This window comes from Cuculus canorus, chromosome 9 (genome assembly GCF_017976375.1).
Source record: "Cuculus canorus isolate bCucCan1 chromosome 9, bCucCan1.pri, whole genome shotgun sequence".
Taxonomy (NCBI): Eukaryota; Metazoa; Chordata; class Aves; order Cuculiformes; family Cuculidae; genus Cuculus; species Cuculus canorus.
Window position 1 is genome coordinate 18,039,191 of NC_071409.1, and position 17,576 is coordinate 18,056,766.

Consider the following 17,576-nt stretch of genomic DNA (forward strand, 5'->3'; position numbering starts at 1 on the left):
TCCTTTAATGGCTGTTGAGTCTAGAAACCTGGCTCAAAAAAACATGATAATGCAGTTGGAAATCAAAACCATACCATAGGTGTGCATGCAAAACTAATGTAACTTAACTTTTTATATCAGAAGTATACTTTGAACAGTACAGAAAAAAAATTCCACTGCTGTAGACTTCAAGATTCTTAAAACATAATTTAGAAAACCGAGAAATATTGTAGCCTCTCATTGCCTGCTCTTGCTGCACATGTGGAGACTTGTTTGGACGTGTACACCTTTCTTCTCTAAAGTGAAATATTCACCACCTTTGTACAACATAATAAATGAGACTATTTTCATCTGCTTAAATGCCAGATATGACACACCATGAGTAAAAGATCTGCATGTCATCAAATCCTGTACTGAGTGGGTTTTTTTTAAAGAGACCATTTTCAGTTTATCCCAAAGTCCAGCTTATTTCTCAGTATCTCCTTTATGCTGGTACAACCAAATTGAATCAATGTTATAGGATTACGAAGTGGGATCACTTACCCTGTCAACTCTGCCTTCACATTGATACTTCCAGCACCACAGGTACTATGTTTTATTAGTTACAGACATTCACTGTGCATCCAGAAACTGCCCTCCGGACCCTGCTTTTATAATAGGATTCAATACAGCTGAGCAAATACAACCTCTGTAATATATGTGAATTACAGGCAGATAGTAGGAGCAGGATAAACTCTCTGATTAGGTACAGGGTGCACAGTGATCAGAAATACAGAGATGCTTTGCAAGATGGGGAAAAAGGAGGAGGGGAAATGTGTTTAAAGTCTGCCATGAAGGCCTAGGAAACACTGCTTAAAGGTCTTCTGTCCTAACCAACTCTGTAATCCTTACCAAAGGCCCGAATACAATTACAACTTCAGTATATTTCTATGTTGGACTTTAGTTTAATTCTTAACATTGCAGTCATATGGGGGGGGGGGTAAGGGAGAGGGGTGAACTAAAACAAATCCAATGTACTAGTTATTAGTATCCTCCAAATAACAAACTGACAGTAATTCCCCAGCCCAAACAGCTTTATCCATTTGTTTCTACTTACCTCCATTTGTCTCTTGGATATTTTAAGCAAAGGCTCATTTTGTCCTGTGGATTCGGTGCTGCTGCTCGGTATTATCTTGCCTGATCATAAAAGAGCTCCTGACCAAAAGGAAGAGGAAAGCAATACGTAAAACAAACACAGAAGCCCAAGAGGAAAGCTACACCCTAAAGACCAGCACTAATAGCAACTGCGAGACAGGGAAAGAGAGAACACTCCCAGTTACTAACTTTTTCCATTGATACATCTGTTACAAAACAATTTTGCTGCAAACTTCTCTTCCTCCTTGCAAGCAATGCTTTGCTGTACGTGTAGACCTCAGATGAACTACATGATGAGTGTGGAGTTTGTGGGTTTTATTTTTTGGACCAAGTAAGCAAATTAGTGAAATATAAACTAGAAGCTCAGCTGACTGCTTTAAAAGTACAGTGCTAGATGGTAATTATCACAAGGTGCATTTGTCCATACTTCAGATATTTTTAATTCAAAAGTCTTCAATGGAAGCAGAGTCATATTTGAAATAACCACCTATGGGACTTTCTGGCCAGAAAGCCTTAGCTCAGCGGAGGTGAATGTTTAGATGATTAATAACTTAATTTTTTAAGAGCTTGATGGGCAGGCAGGGAAAATATGCTAAACTGTCCTTGCTTCGGAGGGATCTTTAATGCCAAAAAAGAACTGCATTGAGAAGGAGAGCTAATGATTTCACCTCTAAAGACTTTAAGGCTAGAGGGCTATGCAGAGGGGCAAAGTGGGATTTACTGCAGCAGCAGAAGCTCCTGGGCCCAGCTGTGTTTTCACACTCTTGCCTCGGTGGATTTACACTTTTTCAAGCTCCAGAGCTGTTCTTCGGTGTAGGTCAGAGGGTAGCTATGTGTGTGAGCGCACAACAGCTGTATGGAAACTTTTTTGCTGACATTTAAAATGTGACTTGGAACAAATAACAAACAATTTGATGTGAATTAAAAAGTTTTGACAGTTATATTTTGCCAAATGTTAGTCAGAAAGGAAAACTGATGGATGTGGCACATTTGAAAATTGCCAAGGTGTAGTAAACTCGTTTGTGTTCAAAAAGTTAGGATCAGATTCCCCCCTTGATTCAGAATAAATCTGGAACTACTTCAGGGATGCTGACAGAAATTAAGGTCATTCCATTCACTCGGGTAAACAAAATCTGCCTTGAGCCCACAGCCAGAAAATGCTGTATCCAGTAGCAGAGGTGTGAAAGAACTGCTGCGGGCAGTAAGGCTGACAGTGGTCCTAAGTAATCTCATTCCCCTCCCATTTCAACCCTCCCTGTGACATCTCAGTATTGCAGTTTACCATTTCCACGTGCTGAGGTGATACGCTAACAAGCTTTTTAAAAATTATGTAATGAGACACACAGATGATGTATAAAGGTGATAAGTCAGCTCATTGGAGAAGGGAGTCTTCTGGTTCCCACCTGGGTTATTCAAAGAGACCTGATGGCATTTGATTCTCAAATCTCCTTGGACCCAATGGAGCAAACATGCCTGTATCCTTGGTGCTCCTTGAAAATTGCAGTCAGCATCTCTTCCAAGTCTTGTGGTCTGAAGGAGTTTTCCCATGTGTGCTCCTCAGCTAGTAGCAAACAAAAAAGCCTTTCCATCCAGACTGCCAAACAACAGTCATTCAGTAAGTGATGGCTTTGGGATGCAAGCCCAGAAGAGGCACAAGTGTCCTCAGCCTATCTCCAGCCCTGATTTACCCACTTTCTCTAAGCTGAGATTTGCTCACCGGGCAGGAGCAACACACCCCCCATCCACCCCTCACCCACCCCGCCTCCCCCCAAGTCAGAAGGCAAAGTAAGATGCATGTCTCCTCTCCAATGCATTGGGGCCCCATGCGAACCTTAGAGCAGAGTCTGGCTGAGCTCTTAAGACTGAGGTCTTAAAACACTGTACAAATGGTGAGAACTGGTTTCAGAGGGACAGGGCATTTGAGTTAAACCGCTGAAGTCCTTGTGTATAAACCCAGACCTTTAAAGTAACACAGAGGGAACTCCTTTTCTTAAAGAGTCTTTTTGGATTATTCCTTTATGAGTACTCCTTCTGGTTAGGCACAACATGGAGTTACATGGCAGCATGCTTTTTTTCCCGCCATTATCATTTTCTCTCAGAAAAAGCATCCAGCAATTCTGCCTTTGTGGCTGGTTAAAAGCTTGACACAGCAACTCTGAATAATTGAGCCAGGTTAATGGTAGAGCATCATTTACATGCCTCCCAATTACTTTTAATAAGCCTAGTTGGTACAGGTGTTTGGAGTGATTGCCAACAACAGATTTGTTTGGTTTTATACTTTCTCAGTGTTCACAGAGCTGGTCACCTTACAAAGGAAAATCAGTGGAGTAAGTCCAGCAAATTGTATTTAAGCTACTCATTTGCAAAGGGCATTTTGGTAGCTTAAAGCGCAATATTTTCTTCCTCATTATTAACATCACATTGCCAGCAGCATAGGTAACTTTCTCAGGATTCCCAAATTCTGCTGCTCTTGCAAGCAAGGACATGGTTTATAGTCAATCCAGAGGCTAGATCCTACCACAAAAAATGAAATTGTGCTGTTCTCCCCTCACTGTATAATTCTGTATATTAATTTTATTAGCACTTGAGCATAACATATATTTAGCTGTTGTAATTAATTACAGTTAATTATATAATTACAGCTTATCCTGTACATACCCTGTTTTGCATTGCTGCTTACCTGCACGCGATGAGCAGCTGGTGCAGGGAGTTAAGCAGGCAGTAAAGTAACTCCACAGATAGAAAGTGAACTGTTTTCTGCCCTTTCAGTTCCCTGAATCAAGTCTCTAAGAAGGTTAATAGCAATAGCGCTGGCGCAAGGCAAGTGGTAGGAATAGGTGGCTCTGGACATTGTGTTTGGGGAAAGAAGGTGTGAGGAGCCAGACTATCTCATGTGATTGTAAAATGACTTAACTGTGTTAGAATGGTTTAACCTGGAAGGTTTGGGGATTAACAGGTGCTGAAAACAGACAGCAATGGAAGTTTAACTATTCTTGAGTATCTTTTCCCAGTCTGTGTAAGACAAAGACTACATCTTTCACTGAAAACAGTGTAAATTCTGTCAACTTCACACCATCTCAGACAAATCACCAGACGAAAGAGGTGGGCCCTGAAGATTGCTGATTGTCAGGGCAATGGCTTTGCTTTCCTGGAAGTGCCCTGACAGAGGGGGTGTAAGATTGACTGCTTAAGGGAGCGATGCAGTGATTGCAGGTGGATGGGCGCATTGCATCAAACCAAAAGAAAACTGGTTACTCCATTGCTTCACGGACATGCCATCCTCACAATGTAACACCAAGATAAACTAGAAGGATTCGTAGATGGACTCAGTAGTGTTGTCGTAGGGCACCAGCCGCTGGCCCAAATGGCTATTCCACACTGTGCCTAAACAAACAGGAGCTGTGGTGGAAAGCTGGTCACAGCTGTGAGGGTGCTCTGAAGGATGAGGGCACTGAAAGTCTGTTCTCCAGTCCGCACAAGGTACTAGTGTACTGGCAATATGGGTGTATTTTCATGGTTGTTGGCCTTACTGCAGGGCAGTTCGTTGGAGCTAAGGACAGCTCTAGGCCAGCAGTGCTCTAGTCAGGCTTTAATTCTTCAAGACAAGGTCATTATGATTTGCTGCACTTGCCTTAATAACATGTTTTGCTGATCAGCTTATTCACTGAATGTGGTCCTCTGCACACCAGAAAGCTCTTACAGCGGAAAACAGATTTCTCTCTGAAGCTTTAAATAAGATTTGTTTTCTCTTATTTTTTCATTTGGAAGAAGCTCTGTGCTGACATATTAACATATTTTTCTTCCATCTGTATATGTTTATCCTTGATTTAGACCATCTTAGAAGCTGGAGAAAGAGAAAATCATTCTAGTCCATGTAATCAATCCAGGAGGAGAAATAAAAGATGGGCTACTTATGTATTTTCCAGACTTAACATTCCAGTTGATATGTTGTTTCTAATATTTTGCATAGAAGAAATTTTTGGCTCAATATGTCTTTCTCTTTGAAGGAGTTTTGTGATGGCCTTTGTCTCCCTGCTCTCCCAATAAGTGTAATGCCCTTGTGCCACGTTCATTCATCTGTGCAATAGTGACACTTTCTTTCAAAATCATCTTTTAATAGATGTTGACCAAGCAAATTCTTTGTTCTGCCATAGTTCATGCTTCCTACTGACAGATCCTCTAATTGCACCTTTTTCTTTGCTTTTTAATTGAAACACAGCTTTGCAGCTGAAATTGTTATACACTTGGCTGTTTTCATATGACTCTGTGATCCCCATTCTTGCCTCTGTGGAGCATCAGTGGCTTGCAGACTGCAATTTGATGGCTATGTTGGTTCCCGTGCTCTGCTTCTGCCAGGATGAATGCATTAATTTAAGAATTTTCCTCTTTGAATGAGTGTTCGAAGGCTTTACACTGTGGTGGCACTTCATGGCTAAGTCTCATTATCACTGCTCCTAGTGGTGCAGGGAGATGTGCGGACAGGTAGGCAGGACTTCCAGTTCTTAGCACAAGGCAATTCACCCTTAATGGAAAGATATTAAAAAGAGCCCAACAGGTTGGAGTTAAGGATTTGCACAACTTTGGCCTTAATTGATTTGCTCAGTTGTCAGTGAACATGTCTGTCACTGTCCAATTGAATCTGCTCCCTTGAAGAGAGGGGAGATGCCTCATACAGCACTACACACTTCAGTACTGTGGTCCAACATTATAGACTTCAGAGTTGGGATCTTTTTTTCTGGAGTTAATACTACATGTTATATGACAGCCGAGGAGGCACTTTCCAAGCCGAATTTCAGGATTTATGCCCTCAGACTTTGCTCTGAAAGCACACTATGGGCTTAGGCCACAGAGAGTGTATGCGTTAATATACACTGTTTTATTTAGCACAAACACATGTAGAGCAAGGTGATGTCTGTTATGATAAAGTACTAATGAACTCCATAAAACAGTGTGGCTGACTGTACTTATCTTCATTTGGAAACAGAGATCAATGCAAATTAAATTTGCTCTCGAAATAGCAGCGGGAACCCTAAGAAAGCGGAGAGGAACTGGAAAAATAGTAGTAACCATGAAAAGCCTGGAGGCTACTTTCTAATATTTTGAAGCAGGAAAATTTACTTATAGGAAGCAAAAGAGGAAAATAGAAACAGAGGAATCAATCTGTACTTAGAGAGCGCTGGACTGTAAGTTCATTGCAATCAACAGTAATTTTTCCACAATTGGTCAAGCCCATATAGCTGTGTTGTCACTGTTGCACTGGAATCTTAATGGTGCAGAAAATGATGGAGGGCATCTGTGCTGTTGCTTTTAAAGAGGCAGAATGTGTTGTCCTTTGCTTTGCAGACAAGGTTGGGGATGGGGGACTTACCTTGAGGCTGCCAAGTAACTACAGGGTTTGGTTCAGCAGGTAGTAGTAAAGTAAAATTTTAAAATTAAAATTATTCAGTAAAATATAAAGGCCTCTTTAGTTTTTTTTTTTCGTTTCTGGTCTCCACTCCCTTCTTTTCTCTCTCCCTCCCCTTTTCCCCCTTTCTTCTTCTTTCCTCTTTTTAAAATATTGTTTTTAAAGAGAGATCCAGAACACCCTCCACTGTACCTTTTCTTCAAGAACGTCCCATGCATGCTATGTTTTTGTGGTCTTTGACTATACTATTGATCTTCCAGAGATAATCTGTTTGAAAAATTCATTTCATAGGGACCAACTTATCCAAGGTGGTCATTTCACACTCTTTTTGGCGCCCCTGTTTGCAGCACCACCGTGACTCACGGGAGCGAGATGCAATCTCGGATGAGCCACTGGGGATTCCTCAGAGGGAGAACATGTTTCTCCACCCATGACCCAGTAATTTGTTTATTATTAATTGACTCCACCATCATACAGGATCCTTTTGGCTGCCTTGGCATCATGCACTCACTCCCCTGCCCCTGATGGGTCTTCCCCACTGTTGGGGACCTCTGAACTGTGCTGAAAGGGAGGGTCATAGCGCAGAGGGGGTCAGCTCGTGTGCCCCTCACATCTCCTGGGAAACAGTGCTGCCCAAAACGGCTTTGCAAGCCCAGGAGAACGTTTTCTCAGCGGGCATTGATTCCTTCGAGCAGTTTAGAGCTTCCCAGGTGCTAGAAACTCTCCTTTGGGGCTGTCTCCAGTCACGGCTCCATTGTGACATCCCAGTTCATGAAGAGAAAGGCTGCCTGCGGCCGTGCTTTGGGAAGGGAGAAGGTGGCAGGGACAGGAGAGGGTTGCAGGGAAAGGAGAAGGTCTGCCACGAGATGTCGCCGTCCCCATTGCAATGAGCGTTCCCTGATGCAGCCCCCCAGGCCCGGCTGGGTGAGAGTGGAGAAGATGAATTCCTTTGTGTTAGCATCACTTCTCGTCACCGTGGACCCCCTCTGGCCACCCCAGGCTGCTGCTGACCGCGGTTGCCCTCGCTCAGCCCCGTCATCCCGAACTGGACCGAACATGGGCATCGCTGCCACATGGGCTCTGCTGGTGGTGCGACCAGCAAGGGTCACCCTCCTGGGCACCTGCCTCCTTCAGCAATAATGAACGAGCACAAATGGACTTGGGTTCATCATCAGTGCTGGTTTATTGAGTACAAGCCCAGTGCTGTGCGTGCCGTCAGCATGCTCCTGATCTTACTGGAGGTGGCCGATGGAACTGGAGTTGTTTAGCCTAGAGAAAAGGATGCTGAGGGGAGACCTTATCCCTGTCTACAACTGCCTGAAAGGAGGTTGTAGGGAGGAGGGTTTTGGCTTCTCCTCCCAAGTAACAAGTGATAGGACAAGAGAAAACGGCCTCAAGTTGCGCCAGAGGAAGTTCAGATTGGACATTAGGAAAACTTTCTTCACCAAAAGGGTTATCGGGCCCTGGAACAGGCTGCCTGGGGAGGTAGTTGAGTCACCATCCCTGGAGGTGTTTAAAAGACAGGTAGATGAAGTGCTTAGGGATATGATTTAGTAGTGGACAGGTACGGTTGGGCTTGATGGATCTCAAAGGTCTTTTCCAACACAGTGATTCTATGATAATTCTGTGTTCCTCAGGACAATCTGCTCAGAAGCAGCTGTACCTGCACTGAAACCTTTTGTAGACTTTCTAGATTACACTAAATGCACCTTGAAAACAAATAATTGGCTTAATAGTATAGCTAGCAACATGGAAAAGGTTATACAGGAAAAGGCTTTGAAAGAGCAATATGGGAGAAAAAAAGGCTTTCCACTCTGTTTTCTTTTAGCTGGCATATTGGCCCTAAGGAGGAGAAGTAAACATAAACTTGAGAACAACTGAATGTTGGGCATATCTGCACTTTTGAGGAAAAGTGGATACTTTTGTGGGATTGATGGAAAATCCCGAGTCAGATGTGTAGGAACATACAGATCGGCCATATAAATGCAGCATCAAATGCACTTTCTTGCTTCCAACAAAAGATCATACTTGTGTCAGGTGTTTTCTTGTCAGAAGTTGGGTTTTTCAGCACTTACAGGTTTCTCGAAGGTTGTTGCTTCTTCTATGTTTCATTCAGTTAAAAGTATCTGGATACTCATATTGATAGGAACAGCTGAATATTTTTTACAGTCCTGCTAATTTGCCTCGTAGTAATTCGTAGCAAATGCGTCACTAATTAATTATGTGTTCTGGGAAATAAGATTTCCTATCATCCCTTCTACTGGTTGTTGCCATTTAATTTCATTGGCACACCTCTTCTTGATTTAATGTGAGACACAGTAAACCTTTACAGTTTCTTTTCCATTTATTTTTCATAAACATCTGTTAATGTCAATTCTAATTCACTTCCTCCTTCCACTAAATTTTATTTGATCTGTATACTCATGAATGCCTTTTGCATGTTAATAGCTGCTCTTGCCCTTCCTCAAAGCTTCTCCATCTCTGTTTTATGCTTTGTCAAAAGGGGAATCTATTTGAGACAGCAGTATTAAAAACACACAGATGAAAAGTAGGAAGGGATGATGCATTGCAGAATACTGGTGGGAATGTCACACAGGGTAGAGGAGGTGGTATTATCTATGCAGATATAGTGCCAAGCCCATATCTTTGTGTCCTACTGATGGTAGCTCCAAAGTCATGTTGAAAATTTGGGAGTGAAGAGCCATGAAAACATTGAACACTTTGGAAAACCTTACCTGCAGGGATAACTTTCAGGGCAGCTTTATGAATTTAAGGAAGATTTGATTGAGTGTTAAGAACCCTACAGGAAGACTGAGTTTGATAATAAAAAAATCTTCAGTCTGTTAAAACAAATATAAACAGATTGCTGAAAGTAGTCAAATGTAGATTTACAGTAAATTGCAGTATCCAAATAGGACAATTTGCTGTCAGAACAGCAGTCCTCTGGAGGCTTTGTTGGCCATCATCCTTGGGAGATTGAATGTTATCTACCTAAATATTCCATAATTTGATGTGGTTCAGCTACATTTGTTGAGCCTGTCTGGTAACAAAATGAAGCAGGACCAGAACTCTAAAACCACAGTTTATTTCTATAAGACCAGCAAGGCAACCAAGCAGATATTTCCAGATAATAGGACCAAAGGAGGATCAGTCTGTCTTGTGGAAATAATATTTAGAACAGCAGAGATTAAAGAAGTCACCTTGGCCCAGGGGCTGTTCCAAGATATTGGATTTTTCCTCATGCAGCCAAATTCCCTGGGAAATTGTGAGCAATACTTAGCGGGCATAAGATGCAAACTCATTTCCTCTGGATAGGAAATGCATTTAAGCTCACACACTGTCAGATTACAGGTGTGCATACTGGAAATGAAAGGAGAAGGCATAACTCCAAACCCAATCAGAACTTCACTAAAATTCCCTATGAAGATGCAAACTTACCCTGGGATTTTATGCCCAGATGTGGATACCTGAACTAAGGTCTTTGCTGATTCCCTTCCCTACCTATCTGTTCATCATACCCAACCTGGCCTGAGGCAAAATGTCTCTACCTTTCTCATGGGCAACGCTTGGGCCTGTGAGGGATGTGCTGCCTCCCCCGGACTGCAAACTCTGTGGGCAGTCCTGGGAATTTCTGCTGGGCTTGCATATGTTCATGGTATTTTCATTCTATTTGGTAACATGGGAAGGAGAAACCAGCAGTGTTAAAAGTGGGAGGGAAGCAGTACTGGATGATGTCTGTTATCCTGAACTACAGCGAAGCCAGACCAGAGTGTGACCTCTAGTAATGAACTCATGTGAGTGGTGCTGCTGAGATGAAAAGTAAAGCCAGTATCCCGATGACTTGTAATTACCTCTTGCAACACTGGCTTGGATAATGCCTGCCCAGGTAATTTTATTCTTTGTCTTGCAAACTTTTGATCAGTGTTACTATGCAAAGGTCTCTCCTTGATATTTCTACCCTACAGGAGTTGCATTTTAATCAGGAGGAAACTGAATCCTGTAACCCAAGTTGTGTGCAATGTAAAAAGGTAAGCTATGGGAAAATACAAGACGCAACAGGAGCTCCAATATGAGAACAAAACCCCTCGATATTTACCTGCTCAGCCAAACAGGACAGCATTTAGGATTCTTTTTTTTTGCTCTTAGCATAAGAAAACCTGATGAGGCCTGACCTAAATCCCTTTGAAATAACTGTACATTATTGCCCAATTCCTTTAGGGGTCTCAACATAGATGCAATTGGTTATGTGGCTGCTGCCAGTGTAACAGCCTGGAAAGGAAATAAAAAACCAAATGAGCCCTTGAAACATCCATGTGTGTTTCACCTTGGGGCTCTATACTCATCATGACCTCAGTTTGTGTCCTTTATACACAGAAATGTTCTCATCTTTAACCTTGTCGCCAAGAGTTCATTTCTCTGCTGGGCTCTCCTGTCATCCTCCTGGTAGGCCTTGCCAAGGGTACTTCTAATGAATGTACCTTTTGTTGGCACCCTGTCTTGGTAATTGAAGATCTGCAGCATACCAAGGGCTACTCACATCTTCTGCAATGGTTTTTTTTGGTAGATTCTTCCTGGGATTTTTCTTAGTGTTATCTTTCTCCTAACTTATTATTATCTCAGGGTTGATTGTTTCTAACCCCTCTTGAATTTGACTTTTCCTGTTTGGTTTTGGGTTTTTGTTTTGTTTTTTCCTTTTACTGTGCAGTATCAGTATTCTGAATGTTTAAACATTTGAGGTTCTGCTTTCAATTTCACTTTGCTGTCTCGCTGCATCTTCCATCCCCTGGCATTTAGTTTTCAGGTATGATTCCCCGTGAAACTGCTGCCTCTGGGCCTTGTTATCTGATTCTGCTTGTTTGCTCCAAGGAATTCATTTCCATGTAAAGCCTCCATATGTGGACTAGAACATCTGTGCAATGCACATGTGTGAGAGGTAGGGTGTGGAAGGCAGCCACAGGGCTAACACAAATAGGGCACATTAATACAGTGTGTGCTCTGAGTTTCTATAGCCGTGGTCACTGGGGAATGGCAGTTACATTGACATATGTTGGATAACTTCCAGAATTGTCCTTTTGTGAGACTGAAAATGACACTAAGAAGTTTCTGCATAGCTCATGCAAATGCCATAAACATTTCAATACAACTAATGCATTAAGAAGACTTAGCTACCATATGGTATGTCCAAGACATGGGCACTTATCCAAAATAGTAGTTCTCTCAGTGCAGTTATTTCTTTGGGATGATGATGATGGGAGATTTCCTTTAACATCTATAGAGGACACCTAGGCCTGCAATGTTCTCAGTAGAAAGATTATTTCAACAATAGATAGATATTTTCTTGTCATTATACACAGTACAGTATCTGTTTCCAGAGTCATTGCTTTAGTAGAGAGCCATTTTATTGAAGTATTATTCATTGATAATGGTCATATTCTTGCCATGTATTGCCAAATAAATATAACAATAAATGAACAAATATTACTGCATGTGCACGCCTGAGAATCTACCGTCACTGGAGGTTATTATCAGAGCAGACAAACTGTAAAATAGCCAAAGACTTAATGCTGCAAAGTGCTTCACTTGCTTCAAGGATTCTGTGTCCACAGTGGTCCCCACAGGTGTGATCTCCCAGCCTCTTTCACAGACACAGGGCTTAGACCTGGCTGGATGCAGGTCCAAAGATGGACACACACCTGTCCCACATAAAAGTAGATTTCAGCGTTTGGTCACTGGTAGCCATGCCACCTATAACTGTCTGACGCCTCTCCTGTGCCCTTCTGCTGTTGCAGGTGTGTGTATGACCCATTCCTGTAGCATCTACGGATTCTGTTATGTTGATGTCATGTTGTTAAAGTTTCCATGAGAAATGCACCAGAAAAAAAACCCCGCAAACTTGGTTCACCTATCTTTGTTCATATATTTATCTATAATATGTAGATCTGGTGGTTTTGCCCTTGGATAAAATCACAGAAACCACTACCTAGAATCAGAGTTTCTCTCAAGAGGCTGTTTCACATTGTGGTCAGCAGAGCCCAGGCTCAGCTGATTATTGCTGTTTGTCAAGTATCAAAATCCCTTGAGATCGCTGGTTGTATGAGTTCAGGGTTTCCTGGCCATGGTTCATACCTTTATTGCATTATGAGTTACAAAACACAGGCTCCAGACCACTGGGACTTTCCCTCTCCCTTAGGTGCTGTAAGTGTATTTTGCTCCAGGTCCCAGTGCTGTGTGTAGAAGCTGCAAGCAAGTTCTGTGAATTGCTGCCCTTGCACTTAGGAGATGTGTAAAATATGATGTCTGTTTGTGCATCAGAGCAGCCCCGAACGTTGTTACAGGCAGTTATAATTTCCTATCTGGAATTACATTGTACGGTAAAACACTTCACCGAAAAGATAGCACTTTGGCTTGTCTTCTGTGAATGGGCCATTTAGGATGAAATGCTGCATGAACCCTTGCATGGTGACGCTGTAAATTGCCAACAAAATGTATTCCGCCAAGTACCCTGTGATACCTTCTGTAAACGCATATCTCAGTAGATTGATATGGTCTTTCTGTTGCTACTGCGACATGAATATCTGGTGTGTGGAGGTCACAGTTACTATCAGGCAAGAGATTCCACATCATATTGAGGTGAACCAGACCCAGGGAAATTTCAATTTCTTTAATATCCTCAGACAGTAACCAGGTGAGCAAACTTTATATTCACAAAATATCACTCCTAATTTCAAGGGAAGTTTGGTGATAAACTGGGCAAAAGCTCACTTGGCATGCTGGAAAAGATTTTCTCCATTGGAGGCAGAAGGAGCTTGCATCTTAATTATTAAGGCAAGAGAAAGATACATAACTCACTCAGGTACCGCAGTGTGGCTGATAAAGGTGTAATGCAGAAATCCTGAGGTATGGAGGGGTTTGAACCTAAAAGAGAGAACAGAGGCCTTCTGGTGCTTGCTGGTGTCCATATACCCTGTGAATGCGAAGGCTCACTTAGCCTCTCAGGGATCCTTGCTTTTCCCATAGCAGTCAGAAAACCTTCATGTTGGATGGATACACATCTACCTCTGTGCACCTACCTAGTCAGTTGTGTCAGCTCCACGGTTCCAGAGAGTCGTCCTACTATCAGCACAATGTACAAAGAAAGATTTGCATTTAGATTTAACTTTTATGCTTTGAAACAAGTCTGACTGTATTCCCTGAGGCGAGATTCTCCCCTATGCACTCTGGCCTTGGATTTGAGCTGTATTTAAGCAGGATCATCATGCTCTTGGAAGGCGGATATGTTTTGCTGCCCTTGCTGAGGTTGCTTGCTCGCATTATTGAAACTGAGGTTGGAACAGGTTCTAGATGCTCTGCTGAGTCCAGTTCTGCAGCTGGACTCAGTTGTGGAAGACACATGGGCATTGATCAGATTATGGATCTTGTAGGCTCAAAATTATTGATGGATATAAAAGCTTATACTTCTTTAACAGTATTTTCTCTCCCTAGAGTCTCTCAAGGGAAAAGAAACATATCATTAATTCTGAAAAAAGGAAAGCTGGAAAGATTAAATTCTTTCACATAGCAACATTTTTTCTCCTCTAAGAAAGTAGTAAAAAAAAAAAGTATTTTTTTGTGAAATGTTATTAGGCTTCCAACTGAGAAAAAAAAAAAAAGCTGATTATTTTGGAAATTGCTTATTTCCAAAGGATTAGAAGCTAAAAAAAGATAGTCTGGTGATATTGATGTTCCCATTGACTTTCTAGATATTGGCACAGACCCTCATGAGGAATCAGTGAACTACACTGACTTGAGCTCTCCTTCCTTGCCCAGATTTCTGTTGACTGAAGAGGAAGAAGGAAAACTGGAAGCCTTACAACAGCTCCCTATTACTGCTGTGTAATCCCATTTCAGGCTTTTGATGGCTCTAGGAAAGCAGCAGGAACTCAGCTTGGCACCATTAACCTTGACTGTCAGGGTGAGACTGTAGGAAGAGGCTCTCCAACTTGTTGCTTTGACCCCATAACACGCCAGATTAGTACTAGTTTAATTCCAGTTAATTCAACATGGTTACACCAGGCACAAATGTGTTCTGAAGGGTTTTTTGTGCTTTCATACATGGGATTGTCAGGTATTATTAACAACAGAAGTTTATCTTGTGAGATAGTATTAAGAACGTGATAGAAGTGTGATTTTGGTTCATAATGGCAGAGGATATAGGAAATGCTGTTTGACTCCTTCACAGCATGGATTAGCAAATTAGACTTGTCTTCTTTGCACTAACAAGCCCCAGAACAGAATGTGAGCCATTAAATAAAGGAAACTCCTTTCAGACGCACACACTCACAAAAGCAGAGGGGAAATAAATCACCTAGGCTTCCAGGAGGATAGATTATTACAGAGTTCATATCTGTAGGGCGTCTACTCTGCGGCATTGTTTGTGCACAAAGACATGACTTTATGGTTTTATTTACATTTTCCAAAGAGTTCACATGACTTATTATTATGGGGAATGCTGCAGTTGTCTGGGATACCCTTTTATTTTTACATCACACACATAAAATTCTGCAAGTAAACTGACTTGATGCTGCTTGACAAATCAGCAAGTAACCGTTATGGGCTTGTTAATTTAACAGTTTGAGTCGGGTTTTCATCTAGTAAGAGTATTGTTGGATCTTTATTTATTTTACCATTTGTTTATTTGTCCTTTCTTTGAATTTTTCACGAGTAATGCATCTGGAACCCAGGTAAAATTGGAAGCCAGTAAATCCTGTTCTCTGGGGCTGCACATAACACTACTCGCCCTAGGCAAGATTTGCAGAGAAGCTCATTTCTATGTAAGTACCCAAATAAGTGACTAGAATCTGACTTGCCCTTCAGGAACAGTCAGAGCCTGGGTGCCAGTTGCCCCCTAGTCAGGTGACTGAACATTTCTAGTAATATAGCCCTGGATAGTCATAGTAAATACTTGAAATTTTCCCTGAAATCTTTTAAGAATCTGCCCTCAAGCCTAAGTCCTGTGCTGATCTGGTGGAACAGAGAGACTTCATTATTTTTCATCGGGTGGGCCTTGAAACTGGCCTGAACTAGTTTCACTTACAAGCTCAACTTCAAGCAGAAGCTTGGTGAGAACAATAAGCATGAGTTAAAATAAATAGGTATTCTGAAGTCTGCCATTTCAAAGTATGTCTCTGTGGAAGTTTGGTTTACAGGCTTTCTGTTCACACAGTGAGGAGGAATCAGTAATGTTTCAAAGTATTCCCGGAAATTTTCTCCCACAACTGTCACCCTAAACACATACCATCCTCTGCTTGTTTTTACAGAAGGTTGTGCTAGGGAAGTCTTGGATTCAGAGCTTGCACCTCAGACAGGAAGGCCTCAGGGTGTAATGAGAAAATTGCCATTTTTTCCTCAATAGATTCTTTTGGGCTGGAAAGAATTATCCCTTCCTTGACATTTTCCCCTCTTCATTGCCTCCTTTCTCTCTCCCCCTCTTTAAACTTTTCAAGGTACTTGACTTCCAAATGTCAGAAAGGAGCCTTGTACTACAAAGCTTTAGAGCTTCATAAAATCCCCAGAGAACTGGTTGAATGCCACAAAAACATTGCTTACCTTCAAATGACATTATTTTGGTTCTGAGTGACTGTGCATTTTGACCACATTCATGTTCCTCTTTATTAGCTCATCTCAGATGTTCATACTAGACTGCTTTTTCTCACATGCATGTTTAACAAATGACTGTCTTTCAGAGGAATTGAATAATTAGATCTTTGTTCCAAGAAAGGGTATTAACTGGATGTCATGTATTGTCTGTTATTTCATTATTTATTTATCACCTGTAATTCAGGAAGTTCTAGCTACCCAGTCATCGAGAATGATCTCATGCAACTTGTACCATAATTTCATGATCATATAAAGTCATGGAAAGCTGTCTCTACTTCTGGAAGATTGTGCTGCTTCTTGTCCCTCATTCTATGTGTCCCTTCCGTCACAAGAAATCACTTGCTCCTTCAGAGATGGAGGTCGAGAAACTGATTTAGGTTAAAGCTGACACTACAAATGAAAATCTTGACCAGACATATGTTTGTGTTTGTGCACAAAGGAGCTGGCAGTACAGGGAGTGCACATGAGTTTCTGGAAGAGAGCTTGACTTTGTCTTCTGGTGGCCTGCATAAATTGGTTTAAACTGACTGGGAAAAAACTTTATAAAACAATTATTGTCCATTCTGGCAGAGGAACTAATGTCCAGCCAAAGCAACAAGTTTGTGAGTGCATTAGACAGCAAACATGTTTTAACTTCTAGATGTGGATGCTTTCTCTTGTAAGGGTGAAGGGATCTCCTAGGTGCCCTTGGCAAGTGTATGACACCAATAGTCCTCATCATAGCACTGTATGCTAAATTATCTCTGTTCCACTAGGAAAGCTAGCCTAGTTTTATCAACAGGAAAAAAAATAAATTAATCAAATAAGGGAATTATACATTTATACATCACCAGTCTGACACATAGAGATTTTTATTTTAGGATGTAACATGTAAAACACATAAATAAAATGCAGGATTTGGTGGCTTTCTCCTAGGTCAGGTTGCAACAACTCCATCACCAACAGTGATCATAGCAATGGTCACAGACTATGCAACCCACCCTTCCACTCTCACCCAGCTGCAGACTTTCTCTGGAGATTCAGTTCCTGCTGGTGATTTGCATCACAGCCTTGTATGTATACATGTTTTTAACTCCAAAATAGTAACAGTAACACACCTTCAACCCTCTACACTACTTTGCATCCCAATCAGACCCTTTCCCCTCTGTGGTGTGTACTGCCTTAGATGGCTTTACAGACAACCATGTCCCTGCTTAAGCCCTCTTTGAACCTATGTGCTGAGAGTGACTGCTCCAAGCACACCTACCGTACTCAGCTGATTGTCCTGTACGGTGACCATTCATCAGCCCAAATGTGTGCTAAGGTCTTGGGGATGGGAATCTCAGCACCCAGGTATGGAGACACCTTGGGACTGCTGCGTTGCTCACACAGGGCTGTAGAGTGAGACCAAAAGTGGATTCAAAGAAGTGCTGTATGTACTGCT

General features: G+C 41.8%; 1 protein-coding gene and 1 long non-coding RNA gene across 6 annotated transcripts in view; one reads left to right on the forward strand and one right to left on the reverse strand.

The window, feature by feature from the left end:
- Positions 1-1,245, reverse strand: part of LOC104057854 (calcium-activated potassium channel subunit beta-2) — a 149,113-nt gene extending 147,868 nt beyond the window's left edge. For 2 of the 5 annotated variants that reach the window (XM_009559292.2, XM_054074104.1), the window contains exon 1: positions 1,076-1,242. In XM_009559292.2, coding sequence (XP_009557587.2) covers positions 1,076-1,113 — 38 coding nt within the window. In that variant the 5' untranslated portion in view covers positions 1,114-1,242. Of the gene's footprint in view, positions 1-1,075 lie in introns of all 5 variants that reach the window. The other 3 variants (XM_054074109.1, XM_054074103.1, XM_054074107.1) reach the window with 2 other exon arrangements.
- The window catches only part of LOC128853000 (uncharacterized), a 321,305-nt gene that overhangs the window by 90,649 nt on the left and 213,080 nt on the right, over positions 1-17,576 (forward strand). The gene's annotated exons all lie outside the window — the stretch shown is intronic.